This window comes from Phasianus colchicus, chromosome 2 (genome assembly GCF_987193195.1).
Source record: "Phasianus colchicus chromosome 2, bPhaCol1.hap1.1, whole genome shotgun sequence".
In the NCBI taxonomy this organism is placed as follows: Eukaryota; Metazoa; Chordata; class Aves; order Galliformes; family Phasianidae; genus Phasianus; species Phasianus colchicus.
This window is the reverse complement of record NC_143437.1, coordinates 79,192,221-79,205,892: the sequence shown is the minus strand read 5'-3', so window position 1 is coordinate 79,205,892 and position 13,672 is coordinate 79,192,221. Positions and strand designations below refer to the sequence as shown.

General features: G+C 37.4%; 1 protein-coding gene across 4 annotated transcripts in view; it reads right to left on the bottom strand.

Annotated features, from left to right (window-relative positions):
* The window catches only part of PHIP (PHIP subunit of CUL4-Ring ligase complex), a 107,126-nt gene that overhangs the window by 77,273 nt on the left and 16,181 nt on the right, over positions 1–13,672 (bottom strand). For all 4 annotated transcript variants that reach the window (XM_090136102.1, XM_031610834.2, XM_031610835.2 and 1 more), the window contains exons 7-9: positions 9,365–9,525; positions 3,005–3,226; positions 2,358–2,458 (exon numbers count right to left, since the gene is read on the bottom strand). In XM_090136102.1, coding sequence (XP_089992228.1) covers positions 2,358–2,458; positions 3,005–3,226; positions 9,365–9,525 — 484 coding nt within the window. The remainder of the gene's footprint in view (positions 1–2,357; positions 2,459–3,004; positions 3,227–9,364; positions 9,526–13,672) is intronic.

Here is a 13,672-nt window from a genome sequence, read left to right as displayed (position 1 = left end):
TGCCAGTGATGAACAAGAGCTTGCATGCTACACTTGCAAAAACCTGCAACAGCAAAAGTTACCCACTGTGAAACAGTGGCAATGATGGTATCATTGCTAGCTAAATGTTGCTCACGTAGTCTGTCCCTTCTTGGCCCAGGCAGACAGAAGTCTGGAGGCATCAAATCCAAACTATAACATGTGAGTGGTAGGACAGTCTCCAAGAAGACTGGCAATGTGCTCTACAGAACTCAAACTGGTATGGGACTCAGTGTTATCATGTTTCAAAAGAAAAGTTGTTGTCTTTGGCTTGATGCTTGAAGTTCAAACCTTCAGCACAATCACTGTTGCGATGTAGCAGTCAGAATTGATGGTTTGTCCAGATTCCAGAAAATCCTGGTGGGTCACCTCTTTCCTATCCCAAAAGACAGGACACATCACTTTACCTATTGAGGGCTACATCTTCAGTGCTGAATTCACATGTCCCCACTCCACGGATTACACATTTTAACTTCAGCTTCATAGTGGTAACACCACATCTTGTCACTGTTAATGAAGCAATCCAAGAAACTGTCACCTTCAGCCTTGTATTGGTTCAACAGATCCTAACAAATTTGAGTATGGTGCACTGAATGGATCCATCTAGCGCACGCTTTGTGATACTCCAATGTTGCCACCATTATTTCCATGCATTCAAGATAATATTCATCTCCAAAGTTCCCTGTTCAAAATCCACCATTTAGCATGGATGAGCTGATTGAGATGCTCTTCACTGAGTGGTGTCATAGCTGTGCATGACCATTCAGAACTGTGTGTCTTCCATGTTGCAATTGTCACCATTGAAACACACCACCCACCACCCCACTGTGCTCACATCCACTGTTCAGTCTCCATAAACATTCAGCAAATGTTGATGAATGTCAATGGGTGCCATTTTTTCTGCACAGATGAACTTAATGACATATGAACTCTGCTTCATATGGGCTTCCATTTCAGAAACCATTTCGTTAGACTGCCCCTTGGCTGTTATTTGTCACATGACAACAAAATGTAATGGAATACTCACAGAAAGGTTCAACCTCTACTGCCATATCACCGACATCCACCTCTGACATCATGGGCCAACATAATAAGATAGGAAGCATTACTTTCAGAGTAGACCTCATAGTTTAAAGGGTCCCTCTATCTTCTCAAACTCAACACAGAAAATACCAGAACAGTTGTTAAGGACAGTACAAGTTCCACTCACAAAGGTACTCTGCACTCTCCTGTTGAGCAACATGAATTGCTGCATGACTTGGGTTATGAGACTAACTCCTTTCAATTCTGCAACATGCAACTGAACTGAACTTTTTTTTTTAAAAACTAAAAAGTTTCAGATTTTCTGTGGCTATTTACATATGAAAGCATTATTTAAATAAATAAACAAAAACAACTTAATTCTTTTAATATTTTCTGAGCGTTAAAATTTGTATTCTACATCCACGTAACACCATGGATAGGAATTGAGAATCCTTACCGTAACTGAAACCAGCTCATTCTTATTTTATTTTTTAACCTCGAGACAAATTTCATCTAACTTCATGATTCACCCAAATATTCATCTCCCAGCTTATATAGCCTAAGCCATTTAAGTCTCATTAATTCTACTACTCTCTAATTAGGAAAAGGGAAGAGATCCTTGCTCAAAACTGAATTATCAGTGATTATTAACTATTTCCAATTTTACGCTCCAGATGTTTTGCAATTAAGAAGGAGAAAAAGCATCTGAAAGCCACTGAAGTTTTTAATACTCATAATAAAAAACGAATTGAGGGCTATGGCAAGACTTTTCATATCTTATCCTTTGAAGGCAGAAACTTCAGAGTCAACTTCACCCACCAATATGCAGTCCATGAGTGACACCCTCCTTACCATGCTACATAAAGAGCAACTAAAAACAGGTTTTAGAGAGAAGAAAATGACAGACAAACAAACCAAAATTAATTCCATCCTAATTTCTTGCTAGGACATTACCTCCTCCCACTAAGCCTTAGATTCTCAAGTCTAAATTGCAATCATCTTGAAGCACATTTTGTCAAAACTTTCATACATTTTTCATAGAACAAAAAAGCCAACTTTGACATCAAGTCACTTTATTAACAGAGCCACAAGAAAAAGTGGCTGTATATTGATTTAACCATACAAAAACTCTCAGTGGTTACTTATGTTTTTAACTTAGTCCTTAAAAGAAAGCAAGCGATAGAAACCCCCAGAAATGGATCAATGCAACTATTGCACATTCAGTGAAACAACCAGTGACAAGACCTTTCTACAACATTTGTATATCATTCTTAATCACAAACAAAGAAATAGAAATAAATAAAATAACAACTAACTTTATTTTAAGGGTGCCAGCATCCCACAGCCAAAAGCATATTGTTCCATCTGCCCCGGTTGAAGATAAGTATCTCTTTGAGCCACTGCATAGTGGAGAGAACTGGGAAGGGGAACAGGGGGAAAAAAAGAAGAGGTCAATACTCCAACAACACAGTGCTTCTCAGAATAACTTTCTCCCTTCAGAACAACCTTTCTGGCTTGCTTGAAAAGCACTGCAGCTTCTCCTTCCCCACAACCCAAACTGTACAATAGCAAGCAACTCCAGACAGGAAGCAAAGCAAACTGTTCAGCACTGACTGCAGTTTTTACTCAATATACTGGTACTCAAAATCACAGTCTGCAAAGCAATCATATTTCATAACAGAACTGTCCACATGCACCATGCAATTATTATTATTTTTTTTAAGAAGTTTTTTTTTTTTATTTTTCCCTCCCACAAATAGATTATGCCTGGCATTTTGCAAGGATCAGATACTGTGACAATAAATGTGTCATTTTTGCAACAAGTACCATGAAAATTTCTTCTTCCTTCACAGCTTAGTTGCTCCATAGACATTATTATTATATGGAATGTTCTCAAGTGGTTTCTCTTTCAGTCAAAGAATGCATATTGCTACTTAGGTGACTTTGCAAAGCAAAAACCTACCTGCAATGACGTTATAGATGCACTGTGGCCCTGCAGAACTGCTAAGGGTGCACAAGTTCGAAGGCACCAAACTCGGATCATTTTATCACAGCTTCCAGCAGCTATCATGGTGTTCTCGTAGTTCACCGCCATATCAGATATTTCAGCTGCATGCCCTCTCAGGGTAGCCAACAACCTGCCATCATCTGTCGCCCAGATTTTTACAAGGCAATCATCTGATCCCTAGAAATAAGGTAGAAATCATTAGCTCTTTCTATCATACAGTTCAAATAAACAAAACTCAAGATATTGAGCATTAGATTTTTTGAGCAGAAAAATGATTCTGATAACTATTCCCTTAATCTAAAAATTTTGCTCTGCATCTTAGTTCACAGGAAATCTTATGCGATGAGATGCTGCTTTCCAAAACAGCTGTTCTAAAAACACAACAAGGGAAGCTGAACAGGACTCTAGGAACAAAGAACATGCAATAAAAACCCAGTGCAAAGCAAACATTAGTATCACATTAATCCCCGCCTCCCAACTGTCGGGTATGTCTCATCAGGTTTTACATGAGAAAAAAGTTGGCTTAGACAACCATGCAGAACAAAGGACTGAAGCAGACACAAAGTCTGAGGACAAACGTCTCCATTCCCCTCCGGCTGCGTGCATATTGTGTACACTATAACTTGTATCAATTCCTTCTTGAAGCTCTGTCATTCAGAAGAAATTACCTCAGAAAACCAAGCTTCGGAAACACCAATATTCCTAAGCTTGAAATTGCCAAAACCCTAAGTAAACTGTTCTAAAAGGAAGTTACTCTGTTAGTTTGTACTTTATTTTAGCCTGAACTTTTCTCCTCCTTACCTATAGCAGCTATAACAGGAACCACTGAAAAGAACAACAACAAAAATAAAACTAACACTCTCCATTGATAAATCTGCACAATGACCCAACCTTTCCTTTACCTTTACACTCCACACCTAAGGCATGTTAGAACACTTTACTAGCAGGTAGCATTTTCCAAAATTTTGAACAGAGACAACAGTTTTTTTGAGCATTTATTTTTCAGTTTTTCCAGTATCACCATTAGTGCATTACCATTAAAATTAAAATAATAATAATAATAACCATGCATTCTAGCAGCAAGCAGGATATAACTTCTGTAACTTCTCTGAGTTTTACCTGAAATAGGACCTCAATGGATATTTTACCCACAACGGAGTAGCAAAAGTATATATTTTTCCAATTATTTGTCATGAATCTCAGAACTCCTTCTGAATTATCTCAACTTCTTCAAATTTTACCTCACAAATTGTAAAAAATATCTGCAGTTTTTGGTTTTTGCTTCATCATGTTAAGATTGCACAGCCTTGAAAGCCAAGTGCTGAATAGTTTAAATTTTGTTAATTTTATCTCTTCCTCTATATCAAACCCTTGAAACAATCACTTTCTTCCATATCACTTTTCCTTTCTTATGATTCAGACCCACTGAGGTAAGATCCAATGAATGAACCTACTACACATTTGATCTACCATTATTGCAGTATTGAATTCATCTCAAATATCTGCTTGGAAAGAAAGTACACCGCTTTCAGGAAAATTTTTGAGTCTACAGGTAGAATCAGAGACTCCCCAGTTAAGAACTTCTACAAGAAGAAAGAAGATCCAAGGATCTCTTAAATACGTTGCAGCTGTTTAAATGAATTTAAACGTAGTTGTGAGCATTTAATGCTTTTGAAAAAGCTCCAAATCTCACTCGTATTGAATATATTTATTCAGGCTAGTTTTACTTATCACCCGATTTATTCACATTAAGTTACTGCGAAATGAAAGAGTAGAAAAATAACTGGGAAATACGCTCAGTAGTTCATATTTTCAGACTTACCCCAATGCACAATTTAACAGGCTCTAAACTTGCTGTTTAGAACTTACAAATAAGAGTTAAAAGAAAAAAAGGCAGCATTTTTTCCTCTAAGCCGTGAGTTTTAAACAGATTGTTTTAGTCCCTTTGCTTCCTTAAAATGAACATACAAGCAGGCTATAAAGCACCCATATTACTCAACTAAGGTTTCAAACTCTACATCGAATCCAATCATTTAACTAAAAATTCTCATGTTCCCAAAGTAAGAGTCATCACTGCACCAATATCTTCAAGTCCCAAGCATTCTTCAGAAGTTTATATTGTTCTTTTCAAGTACTGACATTCTACAAGTTTTGTAAATGACAAGAGCCCTTAACAGAAAGTGAAATATACTTTTGCTTCAGATTTTTATTACAAGAGGGTTTTTCTGACAGCTCCCTGGGCCTGAGAATGTTTAACTAAAATTTGGCCAATAACATCATCTACTTAATGCAACAATGATCTGAAAAGCATTATGAGGTCAATCTGTTCTACACTGATTACACTGTAAGATTTTGAGCATGAAAAGGCTTGCATATTTGTCTTAGAAGTATACTTACAACCAAAAAAAAAACCCAACCTAAACATAGAGGAGATAAAAAGGAGTAAGTGAAATTCATGTGATAGATATGATAAACAATACTTTCACCCACAAAACAGAGACTCGAAGCAAGAAGAGAATAGGGATCCCAAAATTTCCAAAGGAACTCAAAACCTCCAAACACTCCAGGAGACTGGGGATGGAAAACACTTGCAAGTGGATTAATCTCTTACGCAAAGCAATAAATGCTTGAGAACAGAGCCAATCCATTAACATTAATTACTTGCATCACAGTGTAGAAGTCTCAAACCACCAGTCCTGTTTTTCTTGGAGCTGCATAAGTAACACTCTCTACAGCACTGTACATATCACATAAAACATGCTTCTGCAGTTCTCACATCGTAAGGATCAACATTATGAATAAGCTATTCACTTACAGCTTGCAGCCATTCCACTGGATGAACAGATTGTTCAAGGAAAATAAGTAAACAAATAAAAGACAACCCAATAAACTAAACCTTGCATTACAAGACCCCTAAAAAGCTGCTTGCAGAATGTAATTGATGGAGAGCAATCTGTGCATAGATAAAGAGAGACGTAAAAGAGTCAGAAACAAGGGCTGAAAAAAAAAAAAAAAAAGGAGAAAGAATGCTGGCTTTAGGACCTAATGCCACCTGGAGAAACCTCAAAGGTCTATTTAATAGCAAACTGAGGAAAGCAGATCAGCATAAAATCAGACTGCTTCCTACCAGCTGGCTCCAGGACAGCTATAGAGGCATGTGCTGTACCTCTCCCCTGTAGAGGAAAATTAAACTGTTAGCAAGTCTCAGCAAGAAAAATGACTAAGGTAAGTTATAAATTCTGTAGCATCTTGGCAAGATAGTAATATTAGAGCTCAAATAAATCCATGAGATTCTGTCTGAATTGAATGGGATAATTCACAACTCTTAAAATATTGTTCCAGTTCTACCAGCAAGGGCATCAGCTTACACCACAGCTTCTGTTTCCAAGGTTATGTCTGCAACTACTACAAATTATGTGCCTATTAAAAGCATTTGTCAAAAACAAATCCTAGAACAGGCTCAGCCCCTACAGAGAACTGATGACAGCATTACCAAGGTATGGAGTAAAACTGGTTTACTTTCCTACCATTACAGAGACTTGTGGGCTGCAGTGAAACTGCCAAAAACCATACAGATCGGTCTCTTTCCAACCACAGGTTATTACTCTCCCCTGCTTATTATTATTCCCTAGAAAGAGGATCTCAGAGAAGACGGGAAGATAAAGATGGGGGAAATAACGTTGGCAATTTTCTGACTTGGAAGGATCAAGCAGTACAAGAACCACAGAAGGCAGTGCCTGTTCCTACTGCTAGCACGTGGTTCCAAGAGATCCAAAACAGTCTCAAAAATAGTATGGTTTCCTTCACTGAAGGCTGACAGTTCCTTCAGGAGTGCCTTTGCAAGTAAAGTTGTATTCATTGCAGTTAATTTGAAAACAGAAAACACCAAGTTTGTATACTAGGAATATTTTCATATATTCAGAAAAAAAAACCACAACCATTTTAGAGGCTGATCTTTAGAAAACTCTTGTGAAATCTTTAACATGAGGTAAATAGGACCAGTCATTGCATGACCTACTAGCTAGCAGGAAAACTGCTTTATGTCCTATTTTCACTGTTGTTAGGTAAACCAAGAGCATCTTCTTCCTAACAAAGATAACATCTCTCAGAACAGTATGACTCAAAAATGTGCTGAGATCACTTTTCCTTTCTTTTAATTTGAAGCAGCACATAAACAGAACTTAAACATGGAGGCTTTCAGTCCTTCAGAGGAAAGGAAAATGCAGCTTCTACAACCAATCATAAATCTAAAACAATCTCTTACCTAGCTAACGTTGCACTAAATGTTGGAGGTTATAGAGTAAAATCAGAGCAAGAACAACTCCCTGTTGATACACACAAATTTATATCCTGGTAACAGACGTCTAGAATGAAATCTGTCTTCCTTTTGTTTATAAATTCAATGATATATGCCAACTTTATCAACAAATTACATCACCACAGCAACTAGAACTTGGATTTTACTGCAATATAGAAAAGAACACTTCGGTATCCATTTGTCAACAGACACTTAAACATGTACACAAAGAACACTGGATTTATCCAATAACACTGAGGTAAAAGGTTCTGCTCCAGCCCCACAGAGGAAAACCCATCAGCTACAATTATTTTCTATGGACACTTTATTTAACACTGGATTGAAATAATTCTGATCTGAACCCAAGACCTTTTTAAAGCAATTATACCTCGGACATTTTACCTCTCAGCAAAGGATTGCCAGCAGAGCTCAGGGGTTACAGAAGCACAACTGCTCCCCTCATTTTATTCCAGGGTTCTTCTACTTTTCTTTCAGAAATAAATTGTTGTTATAGTCATGAGAAATGTCTCTCTAGCCACTTTAAATCACATTGCAAAACACAAGGGAATGTGCAACTCTACTCTTCATTACAGATACACTCAAGGGAACTTTATTAAGTCCCTCAAAGACAACAGATTTAAGGAACATGGGATTTAAGAAAACGATGAATCATAAGACCTTAACAGGGAGTTTCAGGCACTTCAACGAAGCACAAACAGAAGTTTCTACGTAGAGCTGAACAGGATGAACACTGGGGATTTTTATGCTTGCACACAAAATCCCTAACCCATTCTGCCTTGTCACATATAAAATAAGCCCACAACATCAGAGCAACACTTTTTCTGACAGGTGAATCATGCACAAACTAGAGGAGATGGTAAGAATTTAATGCCTATGACTGTTGGGGGACTTAGCTTGTCAATGGAAGCTAAAGAAATATTAAGAAAATCTCTACTACCAACAAGTAAACAAATAGAACTCTGCTCGTACTTCTTTAAGCACCACAGTCCCTGCAGCCACACATTCTTCCACACAATGAATTAAATAAATTGTATGCGGACAGAAGGGCAAATTGTATTCACAACCACGTTAAAAGCATGTGAGAAGTTCTAACTGCAACAGTGTCAAACCAAACTGCACTTCCACCTGCAGTGCCCAAGTTATCTGTCATGGCATTCCAAAGAGTGCAAACAAGCTCCCAAATCCACAAACACACCACAAGAATCCAGTAATTGTGAGAAAGAAATAAATGCAGCCAGAGTATCCCAAATTGACACAAGGTGTGCAATTATATGATCCTTGGCTTTACTGAAGTTGACTCCTTACTAAGGAATCCAAATTACACTGACGTGTATTGTTTTTCCTAATTCCCACTCTTTAGAAAACTTGCATTTTCAGTACTGATTTCAGACGCCCTCAGAGTAAAGAACAAAAAAGAGCAAAAATAAACCAACCCAAAGCAACAGAATGAAATTAGCTATGAATACTGAGAACATTGCTACAAAAATCAGTTCCTGGGATCTTACAGATCACAATTCATCATAAACCAACATTGTTAAAAAACACTGCTAATTTTCAACATTCTATCATCAACATGCTGTATAAGTTTACCACCAGACTGTTAATAGTCATTTAAAATGTAATAAAAATTACAGAAAAAGGCTAAAATAATCTAACTACAAAATGACTATCTACCCTGACTTCTAAAATTCCCTGACAGCAGTCTGATCTTTTCTCTATGCCTTTCCTAGAGAAGTCCAGGAGAAGAAAGAATCTGCACAAGGTAATTTCATGGAAAATAACTGCAGTTTCCTGACTGAACTGCATGGATCAGCAGTCACCAGCACATTCAATATGCTGAATTATCTTAACATGTAAACCGGCACCGTTATGAAAATGCATCAGAAAATAACAGCAGCAAAGCATTCACCTGGTACTAATAGATGTCAGTACACTCAGGTTTGGGAAACTATGCCATCTATACTCTAAAAAATTAGACAAAAAATATTTGTACTCACAGTAAATATTCGCCTTCCAGTCCGATCAAAAGTTACACAATATACAGAAGATAAATGTCCTAAAATTCGTTTGTGCATCTTCATATGTTGATAGACTGCAGTTGGAACAAGGCGTTCAAGTCTGTATTTTCCATTCAGTTTTCTTGAGAATAGGGTATCCACTACCAAATGGGAAAAGAAAAAAGATATTTATATTGGATTCATAAGCCAAAACACACCTGCAGAAGAGAAAGTTAATTTCAGCACTGCATAACTAGACATATGAACACCTTACTACAGTAACTCTGTCCACTTACCATCACTGGGAAAAAATACAACACAAAAGCAGCCTATGATACAACCATTCAAAAAAAGTACTAAATTGCAAAGCAAAACATGAAGATATGATACGTCAAACCCCCAATTTTAATTGCCCAAATGTATGCTTCTTATTTTATACCTAGAATGAGGCATTCAAGAGGGCCAAAACAGCTTCTACAGAGGAAGAAACTACCTCAAATTTAAGATGCACACAAGTATCCACATAGCTATTAACTGCAGACCTACAAACATTCAAGTCTTCTACAGGACAACATGTTTTTAGACAACTACAATCACTTCCTCAATCTTTAAAAGACAACTCTTGTTTTGAACAATATTACTACTTACTATGGTTTAAAAAAAAAAAAAAAAAAAAAAAAAAAAAGAATAGAATAACCACAACAAATTCTCATGGAAAGCTCTGATTCTGACTAACAGAACTTTGTTCAGAGGACTTGGGCTATTTTTTTTTTTCATGAGTTATAAGCCAGGAAGGTCCAGGAACCTTTGTTGTAACAAAATCGAAATCTTCATTCAAAATAAATGTCAGTGTTTCCAATTTTAAACTGCTATTCACACAGTGATAAAGCAACAGAGCGTAGTGTTTGAATGCATGGATGTGCACAACACACATACACACACTGACCAAACAGTTCCCCACATCGTTATCAGAGCAAAGAAAAAAATGGCAACGTATTTTATATTTGCATATTGCTGGCCACAGCTGTATCAAGAAGTAAAAAACTAAAAATAAATGCCCAGCAATATCCACAGCATCATGCATGAAAACAAAGACCTATCACTTCTAAGACAGGTGGTTGCTACAGTCATTATTACTCTGGTTAGGCATTCCTTACACTGGACCAAGGCTTCACCTGTACTAGTGAAGTAAGCAGGACCAGGGCACTGGTCTGAGCACTCAATAACCTTCATTCATTAGCATCAACTGTCTACAAGCCTCTTGCATTGCCCGCTTTGGCCCAGGCAAATGAGACAGAAGCTCATGAGTCAGCACAGGTCAAACTTCATTCAAACTAGATAGCAGCTGCTCTACATAGGAGCAAAAGCACTTAGTGGTATGGATAACTGCCAAGCCTATTGGCTTCAGGCCATGAGAACAGCCCTGAAACGTTTAGGTTACTGCATATGTAGCCCAAGGATTCAAGGAAGTTTTCCTCATTCAAGATGCTTTGTGAAGGAGCAGGATCATTAACTGTAGAGTGAAGCACCAATTCAATGGGCCACTACTGCCTTAAGCTCTGCTATAACCTCTTCAACCTACCCTTATGCAAGAACAAGATGCAGCTGCATTTGCTTTTATAACAAAGCTTTTCCTTGCCAAAAGTCTACTTCAGAACAGCAGGAAACCCAGATTAGCTCAGTCACAAGATAAATCTAGTTTCTGCTTCCGACACATCAACCTACAGTAAAAAGACATCCCACATCCACCACAAAGAATAAAACAAAGTAAGAAAGGTATTTGTCACAACAATGAAGTGATCTTCCACAATCTCAGCCTATTCAGAAGTTATCTTTTATTTGCTCCTAATACAAGATGATTCTTGCTTGGAAATCAGCTTACAGCAATGCCTTCAAATCAATTCATAGCTCACATAACAGAAAAAAATTTAAGCTAGAAGTTCAATTTGTAGATATGTTCTGTCAGTAAGTTTAAAAACAAGTGGATTCTTTAACATAAAACAACAAATAAATTCATCCAAGCATTTAACTTCTAACATCTGAATTTATGGAAAACTCTACAAATGTAACAGAAATCAATTTCAAGATAGATATATATTAATTTAATAATCTCCATTAGTAATAAACAGAGCCTAAGCCATATTTCTGCTGATATTCTTGTTGCTGTCAGTGATAGGCAACTTGCTACAAGTTCACAGTTTGCCCAAGTTTATATTTAATTAATTTAAATTTATTTAATTAAAAAAAAATGCATTACCATTTAAAAATAAATCTAAGTGAACTAAAAATCAGTTTTACAGGGCAAAAAGCAGCATTATAAACCCGTATGTGCATTATAGGGAAAGAAAAGACCATGCGATTTAGAAAAAAAAAAACAACAGCCCACAGGATTGGACACTGCTCACTAACAGTTGTGGGGTTTTGTTTTTTTTTTGTTTTTCTGTAAAATTTAAAAGACTCAAACTATTTTTTTTTTAAACACTGAATTCTTGCATCTATCATTGTTCCTTAGTTTCCTCAGTACAGCTGTCCTCGTTCACTTTGCCAAGGGATCCAACTCGTTTCTCTAAAAGTATTTAGATAATTACACATTTTATTCCAAATATTTATGGCTCCAGTGTGACACCTGCCCACCTTGTTAGCAGGGGACCCACTGCTTTTTTCCTTCAGTGTACAGGCAAAAATGAAAGAGAAACAGCCATATCGTATGCAACAGAACAGTAAAATTGATTTTTCCGGTGCAAGTCAAGGTAAGAAAAGCTACAAACTGTTAATAACAGTGCTTTTGTACTAATTATAGGTCTTCCAGTTTAAAGGAGTGGTTACTCGTATCTGGCTTTACCATCTGCCAGGCCTTGTAGAGTCCTTAAGCTACTTTAGCTTGATTTTTGATGTATTTAGGGAAGATTGGTTTAGAAACTCCTGTGAGAGTTACAGGAGTAACTGCTGTACTTGAGCTCTATTAGCAGTTTTCTGCTTTTGCTTAGGTTCTGCTTGGCCTCACAATTGAGTCAACATGAGCAAAACTGATGATTCAATCACAGGAAGAGGGACAACGTATGGGCAGTTGAACAGCTGCAGTGAGAGCCACATGCAGTACATAACCAGCTAAGGAAACAATATAAACTTTATCCAAGGAACACTTAAGAGAACATTGTGTCAACCAAGAGAATAAAGAGGGTTTGATGTAAGAAGAAAGCTACACAGCAGAGACTGGTTGGCTTTTCGTTACCACCCAATGCCTGGCCAACTAAGGAAGTCAAAGTTATCTTAGCTCTCTATGCCTCTCGTACCCGTACAAGATTTGATCCTTAGTAAGAAAAAAATAAATCACAGATGTTATCAGCTGTTATGTGTGTAACACAGAGTATCACTTCATTACTTAGTCCTAATTGACATTTTGGTTATAAAAAATACAGAAAATCAGGATTCTTCCTAGTTAATAATGAAGGTGACTGATCAGAAAAAAATGCCTTAAAAAGTTACATGCACTGCAGATTTCAAACATGAAAAAACACACATTTCCACAGAATGTTATTATTTAAGTTGTTATGAATTGTTTATCAGTTGCTTACAAATACAAAATGAACTGGCTTGCAGGTTTTAGTCCTGTAACTGTCTGCTATCACAGAATCACAGCTTGGCTGAGGTTGGAAGGGACTTCTGGAAGACACCAGGTCCAAACTCTTACTCAAATAGGGACACCAGAGCAGGGTGACCATGACTGAGCCCAGTTGGGTTTTGAGCATCATCAAGGACGGTGTCTTATCTTCAGCTGGGACAAAACTGTTTTCTTCACAGTGTTTGGTATGATGCTATGTTTGGGTTCTATGAGAAAAACAATACTAATAACACACACCAATGTTTATTATAGTTGCTGCTAAGCAGCACTGTACAAAGCCAAGGCCATTCACAGCAAAGTACCCAAGGAACTGGAAGGCAACAGAATTTCGACAGCTAACTTAAACTGGCCAAAGGGATACTCCATACAATATGACATCAAGCAGAAGTGAGGGGAGTGAGCAAACGACTTTGTGGTGCAGAGCCTCCTGTTGGGTCAAACCACAACAGGTGGAAACTTCATAAAGCAGTCTGTGGTCAACAGCATAGTGAATAAAAGTTTCCTGGTGTTTAGACAGAACCACTTGTGTTCTAGTTTGTGGCTACTGCCTCTTGAGCACCACAGCAAAGAGCCTGGCTCTTAATTCTGTGTCCCACTTCAGGTATTTATACAGACTGATGAGATCCCTCTGAGTCTTCTCCAGGCTGTCTGCAGTCTTCTCCCAGCTCTCTCAGCTTCTCCTTATA